Here is a 15,685-nt window from a genome sequence, read left to right on the forward strand (position 1 = left end):
ACTGACTAGACACTGACTAGACAGCCTGGCTGGTTTTAAAGCTGGAGCGCATTGTGTTACTATTGTTGCACCTATTCAGCGTTCTGATACAGTGACCTCTCAATGGAAAACACTGCAGGGCTGCTGGGCTGGTGGTCGCAATCTATCTCCTTCCCTTATACACAAGTGTCTGTGTCTTGGAGCTGTAGGATGTGCATACTACTTCCCTCCATTGACTGTGGGGGGATGGAGGAGTTAGAGGTGGGTGCGTGTCTGTGAGGGTATTTTATTGACTGGCTAAAGGAGGGGAACCGGCTGATCAATGGGGCTGTGTGACCCCGCTGGTTGACCACTGGGTAACACCTAACGTGTTTGCTTTATGATGGCCTTCCTCACAGGTTGCGACCACATGACCCCTGATTTCATTACCCCCAGCAGACATAGATGTCCCATAGCCCCTCCCTCAGCAGGAACCAGACAATAACAAAGCAGGAACTACCAGGGTTGTGGGTTTGGGAGAGTTATTAGTCCGAGTGAATGGGTGAGAGATTTGAATGTTTAAAGGATTTGTAGGAGACTTTTGAAGAACTTTGTGAGACTTCATGCATCAGGGACCTGGAAACTCAGCTTGGTGCCATTTGGCACAGTGCCCTGGCATTATCCAGCACTGCCAGAGGAAACAGTCCACTATGTTCATTAATGGGCACAGCCGTACCTATGGGTACAAACGTGGAAGTGACTTGCTTTAAAAAGTGAATCATCTACAAACCAATCCAAGGACAAATCTGCAGACAGACACTGTGGATCGCTCTAGGTTAACAGTATGTCTAAGCATACTGATATGAACAACTACTGCTGGGCTAAAGCAACCAAACTTTAGGAGTTGAGCACGTCTTATAGTGCATTTGATGCCTACGCTTTTGTCTACCACTTGTCTGGGAGCTGGTGTGGTGGTGGGATTGTGTTGTGTGTCTGTCTAAGTTATGGATGTTCACATCCGTAGTCTGCTCATCTGGTCTTCTCCTCAGCACACTGCTTCTATGCTCTCTCTTCTCCGTGTAGCTCCAGCTGTGTGGACCACAGAGACTTGGACAGACTGAAGCATCCTGCTTTTTCCAAAACAGCTTTGTGTGTGCCTCTTTGTGTGTGTGAGTGTGTGTTTGCATCCATGTGTGTCTTCGAGTGTGTGTGCACAGCTGTATGCCTGTTTGAGGGTGTGTGTGTTTGTCTTTCTCTCTCTGCGTGTGTTTCCCTCAACGATGGTCTTGATTTCCTGTTAGTGTTAACAGCGCTGATTGCTCTCCAGTGAATGCATGCTGTTTACACTGGAACAAGATGTCTCCATCCCTCAGTATAAACATCTGAGGCCTGATGGTATTACCCTACCACCCCGCCTGTCTGTTACACACTCAATATTATGGAGAAATACATTACGAAGGATCTGCCACTCATCAGTTTATACACTGAGTGTACAAAACATTAGGAACAGGGAGGAAACAGGGCCAGGAGGCTGCTTCTCTCCACTGGGACCAGTCTGGAGTCTATTTCTACAGTCCGTCTCACTACAGCCTACCCTCTATACACTACCAGAGCAGGGGAGGAGAGAGGGATGGTGGTAGGTGAAGAGAGGGAGGGAGGGAGCGTTTTGGGTAATTAAAACCTGAGAGGAGGTGTGTGTGTATGTGTGTGTGTGTGTGTGTGTGTGTGTGTGTGTGTGTGTGTGTGTGTGTGTGTGTGTGTGTGTGTGTGTGTGTGTGTGTGTGTGTATGTGTGTGTGTGTGTGTGTGTGTGTGTGTGCAGCTATAGTCTGGACAGGAAGGAGAGCCGAGTCATGTTTGGCTGATAGATACAAAGCACACCTGGCTTCACTCCAAACCTCCAATATACTGTACAGTAGGTGTACAAAACATTAGGAACACCTTCCTAATATTGAGTTGCACCCCCCTTTGCCCTCGAACAGCCTCAATTCGTTAGGACAAGGTGTCGAAAGTGTTCCACAGGGATGCTGGCCCATGTTGACTCCAATGCTTCCCATAGTTGTGTCAAGTTGGCTGGATATCCTTTGGGTGGTGGACCTTTCTTGATACAAACGGGAAGCTGTTGAGCTTGAAAAAAACAGCAGAGTTGCAGTTCTTGACACAAACCGGTGTGCCTGGTGGCACCTACTAACATACCCTGTTCAAAGGCACTTAAATATTTTGTAACGTGTCTCCTCGCCTTCATCACTACTGATTGAAGTGGATTTAAAAAGTGACATCAATAAGGGATCATAGCTTTCACCAGGATTCCCCTGGTCAGTCTATGTCATGTTCAGAATGTTTTGTACATTCAGTGTATAATACTAGTAGTCACACACACACAGCAGCTAAGTGGACGAGTTTGACCCTCTCACCCTACGGCAGTGACACTGTTGGTCACTGTGACACCACTCCTCAGCATCTATTGTGAAGCTTCAAGAAAAGGATACATCGAGGATTCTATTTTCTATTATTCTGTCTCTTGATCTCCTCTCTTATTCTCTCCCTCTCTCTCTCTCTCTCTAGCTCTCCGTCTTTCTCCTTCTCTTCTCTCTGTTGCCTGATCCCTCCATGTCACATCTTTGGCTGTGGGAAAGATCTGGGAAGCCCAGCATTTGTTGAAGTTTATTGTTTTTCATCTTTTAAACTCTTGTTCTTGGCCCTTATTGCTAACATGTGGAATCAATGGCCTTTGTTAATAAATATTTTTACTCTACACAAAATGGTCAGAAATTGGTTGACAGTTTATTGTTGTCCTGTGTATTTGTATTTATTTAACCTGTGTGTGTGTGTGTGTGTGTGTGCGTGCGTGTGTGTTCACAGACGGAGTGTGCCAACTTTGTGCGCCTGCTGCAGCCCTATAACCGCACCCACCTGCTGGCCTGTGGTACGGGTGCATTCCAACCCATGTGTACCTATGTGTACGTGGGCTACCGTGGAGAGGTAAGAACCCACTGCATCACATCACCTCTTTTCTCTCACGCCCGCATGCCCGCATGCACGCGCACACGCGCACACACACACGCACACGCACACGCACGCGCACACGCGCACGCACACACGCACACGCACACGCACACACACACACACACACACACACACACACACACACACACACACACACACACACACACACACACAGGCTCTGACAGACGAGTCATCCTGATTTTGCTCTACATACTACTCCCTATGGATTGTCTGTCTGTCTCCGTTGTATAGTATTTGATACCTGTTGGGTCCAGTCTGTGAGCACAGTGGTCTTTCTCTCTCTCTCTCTTTCTCTCTCTCTAAGACAGTGTATACAGAAAGAGGCAGCAGGCTGTAGCCGTCAGTAACATTCAGTGCTCTGGCTCCAGGCTCAGAGCTCCAGGCTGAAGACACAAAGCCCAGGGTTGTGCTCCAGCATGCAGCTGTCCAGCGGGGCCCTGCTGCCCTGGTGTGAGGCCCTGTGTAGGCGCCTGTATGTGGTGAAACCCCACAAAGCTGCACACAGGCCCACGTGGCACACCCAGCAGAAGGGGATCGGACTGGGCATGAGGAGGGGAGGCACTGGGCTTGGAGGGTTGGTGAGGGTTCCACCTATTCAAGTTGGGGGATGGAGGTTGTGGAACCAACAGGGTGTGATGTGAGACAGGGAGGGTATATTTATAGGCAGGGAGTGGAAGGGTGGTCTGTCTGTGGTGGTCATATTGGGGGTCTTAGTGTGTTTGTGTGTGTGTTGGTAGTTAGGGTGGGGGCTGCTGGATGAACTGTGGGGAGAGTTGTGTGTTCTGCCATGTTGGCCCTCTCTCTAAATTCATCATCCTCTGTGTGGTTTGGACCTATGCTTTATGACACTTCATTAAAAACCTTTAGATCTTATCTCTGTGCTGCCTCTGACAAGCTCACCATGACACTGAGAACAATACATCTACTTTGTAGAGTAGAGCAGCATAGTGTGTGTTTGTGTGTGTGTGTGTGTATGTGTGCATGCTTGTGCGTGTGTTTCTATGTCTCTCTGTGCCTGTGTGTGTTGGCAGATGGATACAGTGTGTTAAGGTTTGAAGGCGACGTAAGGCAGCTGACTGCACGTCTGTCCTGGGGAGGCCTGGAACAGAGGGGAAACACCCTGTCAAAGGTCATCCCACCCACAGACCGGCCTGAAGGTTCATGACCCCCCCCCCCCCGTCTCAGAATCGAGGGAAAGAAACAGACGTGTGTTCCTAAATGAGTTAGTGACTGCTTAAATGAATGCAGGGTTCCCCGTGGCGCTGCCGCCGTAGGGTGGCATGGACTCCCAGAGCACCTTGTAGGAATGGCACTGGTGACACACACACACTGCCACGCAAGGAAAATAAACCCCAGTAGTGGTGACAACATCCAGAGGTTCCAGCTCACACACACACACACACACACACACACACACACACACACACACACACACACACACACACACACACACACACACACACACACACACACACACACACACACACACACACACACACACACACACACACACACACACACACAGCCCACTAAAGGTAAATGGGTCAGGTTCTCAACAAAGTCCACCTATAGGAATAATTTCTCTCTTTCCTGCTTTCTTTCTTTCTCTTTGTATTCATCTCGTTACCTTTCGTTTCTTTCTCTCTATTGCTCTGTTTCTGTCTCTTTCCTGTTATGACTGTGGTGCTGGGTAATGTTAGGGATGGACTAAGAGAAGAGAGGACAGAGTGCATCTTTCTGAGGCTGTCTCGCCTTAGAGAGAGAAATGACAAGATCATGAGAGAAGAAGCTGGAAAGGATGAGGGAAGGATTTTGAAAAGGTTGTGGGCGCAGACAGAGGTGGATATCTGCTTAGAGAAAGAGAGGGAGAGAAGAAAGATAGAGGGGTGGAGGATGGAGACCGACACATGGATCCGAGGAGCAGAGCGAGAGCAGCTTAGCGTATGTGTTTTCAAGTTTTTATTACACTAATATAGCAGTCAATACAAACTGACATCCATGAGCAAATAAAATATGAATGGATAAGAGAAACAACAACAATTTTTTTTTTTTTTGCAATAAAGTCCTGCGGTCTTAAAACTAGCGTGTGTGTGGCAGTGGGGGCTGCTGGGGGAGGACGGCTCATAACGGAAACCATATGTTTAAGTTGGATTTTATACTATTCCACTTATTCTGCTTCAGCCATTGCCACGAGCCAGTCCTCCCCAATTAAGGTCCCACCAACCTCCTGTGTGTGTGTGTGTGTGCATCAGAGAGCATGTGTGTGTGCCAGTAGTGTGTCAGTGGCCCAGGCTTGGTAGTGGGGTTGCTGGGCTGTTTGGCTTGGCAGGGCTGACTAGAGAACGACAGCAGACATGACTAGCGCCAGTCCCCTCGCTCTGCACTGAGTTACCACAGAGAGACTGGATCTGAGAGAGACTAGCCAGGAGGAGAAAGAGAGGGAGGGAGGGAGTAGAGAGAATGGGGGTGGGGAGGGAGAGATGGATGGATGGATGGATGAAGTAGAGAGAGAGGGGAGGGAGAGGCAAAAGAGAGGCGGTAAAGTAAAGAGAGTAGAGCGGTGCTGTAAGGAGGACAAATGAGGTATAGAGAATGGAAAGTAAAAGCGGTTTGAGATCTGACTATTTGAAAAAGATGAGTGAGATTGAACTATGGAGATTCACAAAGCGGAGTTATAATTGGAATTTGAAATCATGCTGATTGATCTGATCACGATAACTAATGTTACTAGATAGATTTTATAAAGGAGGTTAGTGTCTGTGCGTGTGTATAGGGTACTGTGTACTGTTTGTGTGCAGCCCGGAGAGTTACACCGCTCAGGGAGAGGTAACATCTGGTGTTTCTGCCACTATTTAGCTCACTGAGAGAGAAACAGCAGAGATCCTCTACCGCTTGCCAAAGGGCCTGTCTTTTCTCTCTGCTGAGAGAGAGAGAGAGAGAGAGAGAGCGAGAGAGAGTGAGAGAGCGAGAGAGAGCGAGAGAGAGCGAGAGAGAGCGAGAGAGAGAGAGAGAGAGAGAGAGAGAATAATATACACCTGACCACCGTGACTGACCCAAACGTAAGGAAAGCTTTGACTATGTACAGACTCAGTGAGCATAGCCTTGGCATTGAGAAAGGCTGCCGTAGGCAGACCTGGCTCTCAAGAGAAGACAGGCTATATGCACACTGCCCACAAAATGAGGTGGAAACTGAGCTGCACTTCCTAACCTGCTAAATGTATGACTATATTAGAGACATTGTGGAACTCAAAGCCAACCTTACTTCCTCCTCTCTCCTCACTGAGAGTGTCAATATAGCTGGAAAGGTCCTAGTGCCACTGGGAATCCCTGTGTGATTCAAAGCCAAGGAAAGGGCACTTACTGGAAAGGGCCACAAAATCAAGGACATACAGTGTTATTTTAATCATGGTAGCGTTATTAAGTGTAATTTTATCCGGCTAACTTCCATGTCATGGTGTCCTACATGACAGTGTATACAGTCATTCAACCAGAGAACCACAATGCCTCAGTGTCTGCACTAGGAACTGCTACCCAGAGCTGGAGACTGTGGATAGTTCACAGGACATTCATCTGGGTCCTGATTCACTTGGAGCTCATCCTGTTTGTCTTTTTACACTCACTGTGTTACCCCTTGTTAATCCTGTCCCTCACTGATGACATCACTACAGTCAAAGAGTCACTACCGTATTAGGGCATAGAGATACATTCAATTAAGTGTTCTATTTAATTATATGTATTAGACTGACGTACTGTATGTTGAAATATTTACAATGAGTTCAGTAATTGCCCTTACGGCGATTAAAGGAAAACATTCAAATCGTAAGATTTTCTTAAGATTTTCACTGTAGCCTGTAATTGCACTTGCAACCCTGGACATGTGACTATTAAACTTCTAATGTTTTAATGATATGTGATATCTGGATTTTTCTAATCTCATTTCTCGTTTTTCCCCTAAACAGCATGTTTTCACCATGGACCCTACCAAAATGGAGAGCGGACGGGGGAAGGTTCCTCACGACCCCAGCCTTCCCTTCGCTAGCACCTTAATTGGTAGGTCCTGTACTCTGTGTCTTTATTAGTCCAGTATGTTTATCTCAACACAACAGCCGGAAGGGGTTTGAGGTTTCTGATTCTGTGAGATACACTGTAGTAAGGGTGTTCCTCTCTTGTTGTCATTCGACATAGCTTGTGAAATAAGTCAGATTTACTGCATCAACATGCAACTCTAGAAGTCGCAGGGGTGAAAAGTGTGTGTGTGTGTGTGTGTGTGTGTGTCTGTGTGTCTTCCCACCCCGCCTCAGTCCACTCTGCTGCTGAACCCCACAAACTCCAGGATCTGTCCCAAAATTCATTGGATCTGGCAGGCAGACACACAGGGACGGCCAAAGGCCCAGCAGTCTATCCTTGAGCACACTGATACACAAAAGACTAACCCTACACAAACAACGTAATATTCCACTAATGCTCACTCACATACACTGTGTAAAGCTAACATGGAAAAACACACACACACACACACACACACACACACCCACACACACACACACACACACACACACACACACACACACACACACACACACACACACACACACACACACACACACACACACACACACACACACACACACACGGATACAAGTTGTGTACATGTTCTACACACATCTATTATCCTCTATTCATTCTGAAGGGACTTTTTAATCATGATTAAGGAGTAATTGCTGTCAAATGTTTAGTTTCAGAGGTCGCAATGGATAGATTAATCAGACAGAGAAAGAGAGAGGGGGGAAGAAAAAAAATATAGAGAAAGAGAAGGGGAGACGGAGAGGGAGAAAAAGATAGAGAGAGAGGAAGACAGAGCGTATTTGTCATGGCCATTGTGTCCCACTAGTAAAGAGAGCTCTTTGGCAGGAGGAGGACAGGAGGTCAGTAACCCTCCTCCCTGCTTCCTCACACACACACATCCTTCTGACGTTTCTCTGCATCTCTTCTATCTCTGGGATCAGCTATTGAAAGAAGCTATTGCCTTTCAGCGGGGCCAGAGTCTGCATTAATCACACTTCTCAAAACTCGGTGGGACCAAGCCAGACTGACTATTTGTTTGTGCATGCTCAGGGGTGTAAGGCAGCCCCACTGTCTCTGTACAGCTAGCTGCTCTTATAATTCAGCTCCTTGGTTGGGAAACGATCATCGGAGCCATAGACACACACACATGTGCGCGCACACACAGACACTTCCATCCTCAGTCAGTGAAGTGATGACAGGGCTTAGGGAGCTATGACACGGCCACTGTAGATGAATATACTCTTGTTAGGAGCATGACCTGAGCTCTGTCATGTAGAGCAGGGATAGCATTTCATCTGATACGAGTTCAGTTGGGAATGCTGTCTGATTCAATGGGAGATGCTGTTACAGACAGTTGATCTCATCTTTGTCCAGTCTATGAACCTTCTCTAGGGATGCAGGACATGTGGCTTGGGGTATGTCTACCATATTGGCCAATGTTGTATTCCTGTCATTGTGACATTTTTCCCCTGCCATCCCTTATTTCCTCATCCTCTCTCCTCATCCCCTCATCTTTCATTCTCTTCCTCCATCCTTTCCGCTCTGTCTGTTCCCAGGTGGGGAGCTGTACACAGGGCTGACTGCAGACTTCCTGGGTAGAGACTCAGTGATATTCCGTAGTCTGGGAGGTCGCTCCACCATGAGGACTGAGACGGACCAGAGACTGCTGCATGGTACAAGAACTGTACTGTACTTACCACCCACACTGAATACACACCTAAAACCAATATCAATTATTCACCTATTCTACACCACTTGGTTCTTACATCTTCTATAGACAGTACTTGCTATGAAATAACTCGTATCTGCTCTCTTTTTTTATATTTCTTTTTCTTTTTCACTGACTCCCACTCACTCACTCACTCACTCACTCACTCACTCACTCACTCACTCACTCACTCACTCACTCACTCACTCACTCACTCACTCACTCACTCACTCACTCACTCACTCACTCACTCACTCACTCACTCACTCACTCACTCACTCACTCACTCACTCACTCACTCACTCACTCACTCCCTCACTCACTCACTCACTCTCTCTTCTTCCCTCTCTCCAGATCCTAAGTTTGTTGCGGCCCACCTCATCCCTGATAATGATGACCGTGACAATGACAAGGTGTACTTCTTCTTCACGGAGAAGGCCATGGAGGCCGGGGACAGAGAGGGGGCCATCCACACCCGTGTAGGACGTGTGTGTGCGGTAAGAGAAATATACATACGGTTACACCTAACTCATCCCACAGGCAAACCCTGTGTTAGTTCAGTGAAGCTAACAGGTTACGTGAAGCCAAGGTGAATCTGGATATGTGGGAAAGCTCTCTCATTGACTCCAACAGTGACACTGGTGGCTTCTATGCTCGCTTCGACGCAAGTAACACTGAACCATGCATGAGAGCACCAGCTGTTCCGGTCAACTGTGTGATCACGCTCTCCGTAACCGATGTGAGTAAGACCTTTAAACAGGTTAACATTTACAAAGCCGCATTGCCAGCAGCAGGTTAGGCGCTGACAAGCTGGAAAGTGTCTTGACTGACATTTTCAACCTCTCCCTGACCCAGTCTGTAATACTTACATGTTTCAAGCAGACCACCATAGTCCCTGTGCCCAAGAACATCAATGTAACCTGTCTAAATGACTCATAGCACTCACATCTGTAGCCATGAAATGCTTTGAAAGGCTGGTCATGGCTCACATCAACACCATCATCCCAGACCCACTCCAAATCGCATACCACCCAACAGATGATGCAATCTCTATTGCACTCCACACTGCCCTTTCCCAAATGGACAAAAGGAAGTCCTACATGAGAATGCTGTTTATTGACTACAGCTCAGCAATCAACACCACTAAGTTAAGGACCCTGGGACTGAACACCTTCTACAACTGGATCCTGGACTTCCCGATGGGCCACTCCCAGGTGGTGAGGGAAGGCAACAACACATCCACCATGCTGACCCTCAACACGGGAGCCCCTCAGGGGTGCGTGCTTAGTCCCCTCCTGTACTCCCTGTTCACCAGAGGCTGTGTGGCCGTGCGCGACTCCAACACCATCATTAAGTTTGCCTCTACTGAAACAATGGTAGTAGGCCTGATCACCAATGACGCTGAGACAGCATATATGGAGGAGGTTAGAGACCTGGGCAGTGTGGTGCCAGGACAACAACCTCTCCCTCAACGTCAACAAGACAAAGGAGCTGATCGTGGACTACAGGAAGCGGAGGGCCGAGCATGCCCCCATTCATATCGACGGGGCTGTAGTGGAGCCAGTCGAGAGCTTCAAGTTCCCTGGTATCCACATCACTAAGGACCTATCATGGTCCTGCTACATTCCCCAGCTAGAAATCCAAATAATGTTGCTCAAACAGAAGGGGGAACTAACAAAAAGTCACTGACAACAACTACACAAAACAGGTGGGGTTTTAGCAGGGGTTCTGTAAGACACTCATGGGTGTGTCCACTGAAAGTTGACTAGCAACAATAACTGGAACCTAAATGACACTCACCTTGATGGTCCACAAAATTTGCCTAAGAAGAGGCAAACAAAAGAAAAACCCCACAATGAACTTAAAGACAGGAAGCAAACCAAAAAGGTGGAGCAAAATGAAATCAGGGAAATCAGACAAAGGAATGTTATTTAAAAAAAAAAAAATTATAGGGAGTGCCAACTAAAGGTGGGCCAGCCACTCTTAAATAGCACATGGGCCAGCACAGGTGAAACACCTTCCCACTAACGAGATGGCAACCAGCACAGGTATAACACATACTGACTAACGAGGTGACCCCAATGGTGCGCCCTACGTGCTAACGAGCTACACGTGCTAAAGTCCAACCTCAAAACATAAATGGAAAAACCAAAGCCTGTACAGTCAAAACACACCAACACAGTCTTGAAGAGGGCACGACAATGCCTCTTCCCCCTCGGGAGGCTGAAAAAATTTGACATGGGCCCTCAGACCCTGAAAGTTCTACAGCTGCACTATTGAGACCATCTTGACTGGCTGCGTGACTGCTTGGTATGGCAACTGCCTGAAGACTGCTGAACAGTTAATCACATGTCTACCTAGACTATTTGCATTGACCCCCGTTTTTTGCACTGACTTTCTTGCACTAACTCTATTTTTTATTTTATCTTTATTTAACTAGGCAAGTCAGTTAAGAACAAATTCTTATTTTCAATGACGGCCTAGGAACAGTGCCTTGTTCAGGGGCAGAACGACAGATTTTTACCTTGTCAGCTCGGGGATTCGATCTAGCAACCTTTCGGATACTAGTCCAACACTCTAACCACTAGGCTATGCACACTCACTGGACTCTACCCACACACTCACACATACTACACTGATACACCAACACACACATGAATATTGATGCCACAAACACAAACTCACACATACACACTTTCACACTCTTCACTTACGCTGCTGCTACTTTGTTTATTATCTATTCTGATTGCCTCGTCACTTTTAACCCTACCTACATGTTCATATTACCTCAACTACTTCGTATCCCTGCACATTGAGTCGGTACCGGTAGTCATTGTATATAGACTCGTTATTCTTTTGGGGAAAGGGCTCGTAAGTAAGCATTTCACGGTAAAGTTTACACTTGTTGTATTCGGTGCATGTGACAAATATAATTTTATTTGATAGTTCACTCTCCAGGACCCCCCAGGTCAGTCTTCATCTTCTCTGAGACCACGTCATGATCTGGGGTTTGGGAACTGGATCATGGCTCTGAGTTATTTCCACAGTGGAGCTTCAGCCCTGGCATAGTGATAGTTTAGCGTTTAGTTACAGGGAGATGTGCTTATAGTATCGCCTTACAGGGAGGGTCTCTAATGGTTTAGTCAGGCCACAGGTGGCGGGTTGAGAAGAGCTGACATTCCCCAACAGTTGGCGTCTTTCTTCCTCTACACACACACAGCTGTTGGATGTTCTCTGGTATGAGCGTCAGAGTGTGCATACCTCCCATCTCTCTCACACAGTCATACATCCCTTCTGACACACACACACACACAGCTGTTGGATGTTCTCTGGTATGAGCGTCAGAGTGTGCATACCTCCCATCTCTCTCACACAGTCATACATCCCTTCTGACACACACACACACACACACACACACACACACACACACACACACACACACACACACACACACACACACACACACAGCTGTTGGATGTTCTCTGGTATGAGCGTCAGAGTGTGCATACCTCCCATCTCTCTCACACAGTCATACATCCCTTCTGACACACACACACACACACAGCTGTTGGATGTTCTCTGGTATGAGCGTCAGAGTGTGCATACCTCCCATCTCTCTCACACAGTCATACATCCCTTCTGACACACAGTCACACACAGCTGTTGGATGTTCTCTGGTATGCGCGTCAGAGTGTGCATACCTCCCATCTCTCTCACACAGTCATACATCCCTTCTGACACACACACACACACAGCTGTTGGATGTTCTCTGGTATGAGCGTCAGAGTGTGCATACCTCCCATCTCTCTCACACAGTCATACATCCCTTCTGACACACACACACACACACACACACAGCTGTTGGATGTTCTCTGGTATGAGCGTCAGAGTGTGCATAACTCCCATTTCTCTCACACAGTCATACATCCCTTCTGACACACACACACACAGACAGCTGTTGGATGTTCTCTGGTATGAGCGTCAGAGTGTGCATACCTCCCATCTCTCTCACACAGTCATACATCCCTTCTGACACACACACACACACACACACACAGCTGTTGGATGTTCTCTGGTATGAGCGTCAGAGTGTGCATAACTCCCATCTCTCTCACACAGTCATACATCCCTTCTGACACACACACACACACACACACACACACACACACACACACACACACACACAGCTGTTGGATGTTCTCTGGTATGAGCATCAGAGTGTGCATACCTCCCATCTCTCTCACACAGTCATACATCCCTTCTGACACACACACACACACACACAGCTGTTGGATGTTCTCTGGTATGAGCGTCAGAGTGTGCATACCTCCCATCTCTCTCACACAGTCATACATCCCTTCTGACACACACACACACAGCTGTTGGATGTTCTCTGGTATGCGCGTCAGAGTGTGCATACCTCCCATCTCTCTCACACAGTCATACATCCCTTCTGACACACAGTCACACACAGCTGTTGGATGTTCTCTGGTATGAGCGTCAGAGTGTGCATACCTCCCATCTCTCTCACACAGTCATACATCCCTTCTGACACACACACACACACACACACACACACAGCTGTTGGATGTTCTCTGGTATGAGCGTCAGAGTGTGCATAACTCCCATCTCTCTCACACAGTCATACATCCCTTCTGACACACACACACACACACACACACACACACACACACACACACACACACACACACACACACAGCTGTTGGATGTTCTCTGGTATGAGCATCAGAGTGTGCATACCTCCCATCTCTCTCACACAGTCATACATCCCTTCTGACACACACACACACACACACAGCTGTTGGATGTTCTCTGGTATGAGCGTCAGAGTGTGCATACCTCCCATCTCTCTCACACAGTCATACATCCCTTCTGACACACACACACACAGCTGTTGGATGTTCTCTGGTATGCGCGTCAGAGTGTGCATACCTCCCATCTCTCTCACACAGTCATACATCCCTTCTGACACACAGTCACACACAGCTGTTGGATGTTCTCTGGTATGAGCGTCAGAGTCTGCATACCTCCCATCTCTCTCACACAGTCACACATCCCTTCTGACACACACCACAGCTGACTACAGGTTTTCCCAAGAGACTCGCAATCTGCTTTAGAGTCTAGGCAATTTATAGTATAACATTCCTTTGCTCACACTTACAAGTATATGGTTCTCACACAAACAAACACACACAGTCCCCACAGTCCTCCCCAAATCTCTCTCCATACATAGTGTATTTCTTCCTGTACATCCCTCCCCAAGGCGTTGTTAAACACTGCCTGCTATTATCAGTTCCACCAGAACAGGACCACATCCTTCCAAGAAAGCAATGATTTGATCCCAGACAGCTTACACAGCCCTGGTGTCTATTAAACGACCCTGTCTGTCTGTACGCTGCCTATATGCTAGCGCTACAACAATACACTATAAAACAGTATGGAGGAGAAGACAAGCTCATATGATTACATCTCCATAACTCGTGCTCTCTGTCTCCCCAGTGTCCAGTGCATGGTTATAAAAGGGTTTACTAGACAACTTTCCCACGGGAGAGGACAGACAGAGTTAGTTAGCTACAGTATGTACTTCTATGCTTTTTAGTCCTGCTGCTGTATAGATAATGGTTATTCTTTGTTTGGGTGTAACTGATATACTCTATTTGTTTGGGTGTAACTGATATACTCTATTTGTTTGGGTGTAACTGATATACTCTATTTGTTTGGGTGTAACTGATATACTCTATTTGTTTGGGTGTAACTGATATACTCTATTTGTTTGGGTGTAACTGATATACTCTATTTGTTTGGGTGTAACTGATATACTCTATTTGTTTGGGTGTAACTGATATACTCTATTTGTTTGCCTCGTATTGACAATTATACTGTATGTCTAGTCAGTGTGGGCCATCTCTCCTCTCTCCCTCCCTTTTTTGGTTAGTGTATGTGTTGTCTGTATGATTGAGATGTTATGGTGATGGTGGTGATGGTGTGTTGTCTGTGTGATTGAGATGTGATGGTGATGGTGGTGATGGTGTGTTGTCTGTGTGATTGAGATGTTATGGTGGCGATGGTAGTGTGTTGTCTGTGTGATTGAGATGTGATGGTGGTGATGATGATGGATGTATGTTGTCTGTGTGATTGAGATGGTATGGTGATGGTGGCGATGGTGGTGATGTGTTGTCTGTATGATTGAGATGTTGTGGTGATGATGGTGTGTTGTCTGTGTGATTGTGATGTTATGGTGATGGTGGTGATGATGATGGTGGTGTGTTGTCTGTGTGATTGAGATGTTATGGTGGTGGTGTGTTGTCTGTGTGATTGAGATGTTATGGTGATGGTGGTGATGGTGATGGTGCCTGTGTGATTGAAATGTTATGGTGGTGATGGTGGTGTGTTGTCTGTGTGATTGAGATGTGATGGTGATGATGGTGGTGTGTTGTCTGTGTGATTGAGATGTGATGGTGATGATGGTGGTGATGATGATGGTGGTGTGTTGTCTGTGTGATTGAGATGTTATGGTGGTGGTGGGGATGGTGTGTTGTCTGTGTGATTGAGATGTTATGGTGGCGATGGTGGTGATGGTGGTGATGGTGATGGTGGTGGTGTGTTGTCTGTGTGATTGAGATGTTATGGTGGTGGTGGGGATGGTGTGTTGTCTGTGTGATTGAGATGTTATGGTGGCGATGGTGGTGATGGTGGTGATGGTGATGGTGGTGGTGTGTTGTCTGTGTGATTGAGATGTTATGGTGATGGTGATGTGTTGTCTGTATGATTGAGATGTTATGGTGATGGTGGCGGTGTGTTGTCTGTATGATTGAGATGTGATGGTGATGGTGGTGTGTTGTCTGTGTGATTGTGATGTTATGGTGGTGGTGGTGGTGGTGGTGGTGGTGATGATGATGGTGGTGTG

At 47.0% G+C, this 15,685-nt stretch overlaps 1 protein-coding gene across 1 annotated transcript in view; it reads left to right on the forward strand.

Annotated features, from left to right (window-relative positions):
• Positions 1–15,685, forward strand: part of LOC120060743 (semaphorin-3G-like) — a 62,318-nt gene that overhangs the window by 31,727 nt on the left and 14,906 nt on the right. Inside the window, exons 4-7 of the mRNA XM_039010152.1 lie at positions 2,820–2,939; positions 6,944–7,034; positions 8,606–8,722; positions 9,112–9,254. Of these exons, the coding sequence (XP_038866080.1) occupies positions 2,820–2,939; positions 6,944–7,034; positions 8,606–8,722; positions 9,112–9,254 (471 nt within the window). The remainder of the gene's footprint in view (positions 1–2,819; positions 2,940–6,943; positions 7,035–8,605; positions 8,723–9,111; positions 9,255–15,685) is intronic.

Source organism: Salvelinus namaycush, chromosome 16, assembly GCF_016432855.1.
Source record: "Salvelinus namaycush isolate Seneca chromosome 16, SaNama_1.0, whole genome shotgun sequence".
NCBI lineage: Eukaryota > Metazoa > Chordata > Actinopteri > Salmoniformes > Salmonidae > Salvelinus > Salvelinus namaycush.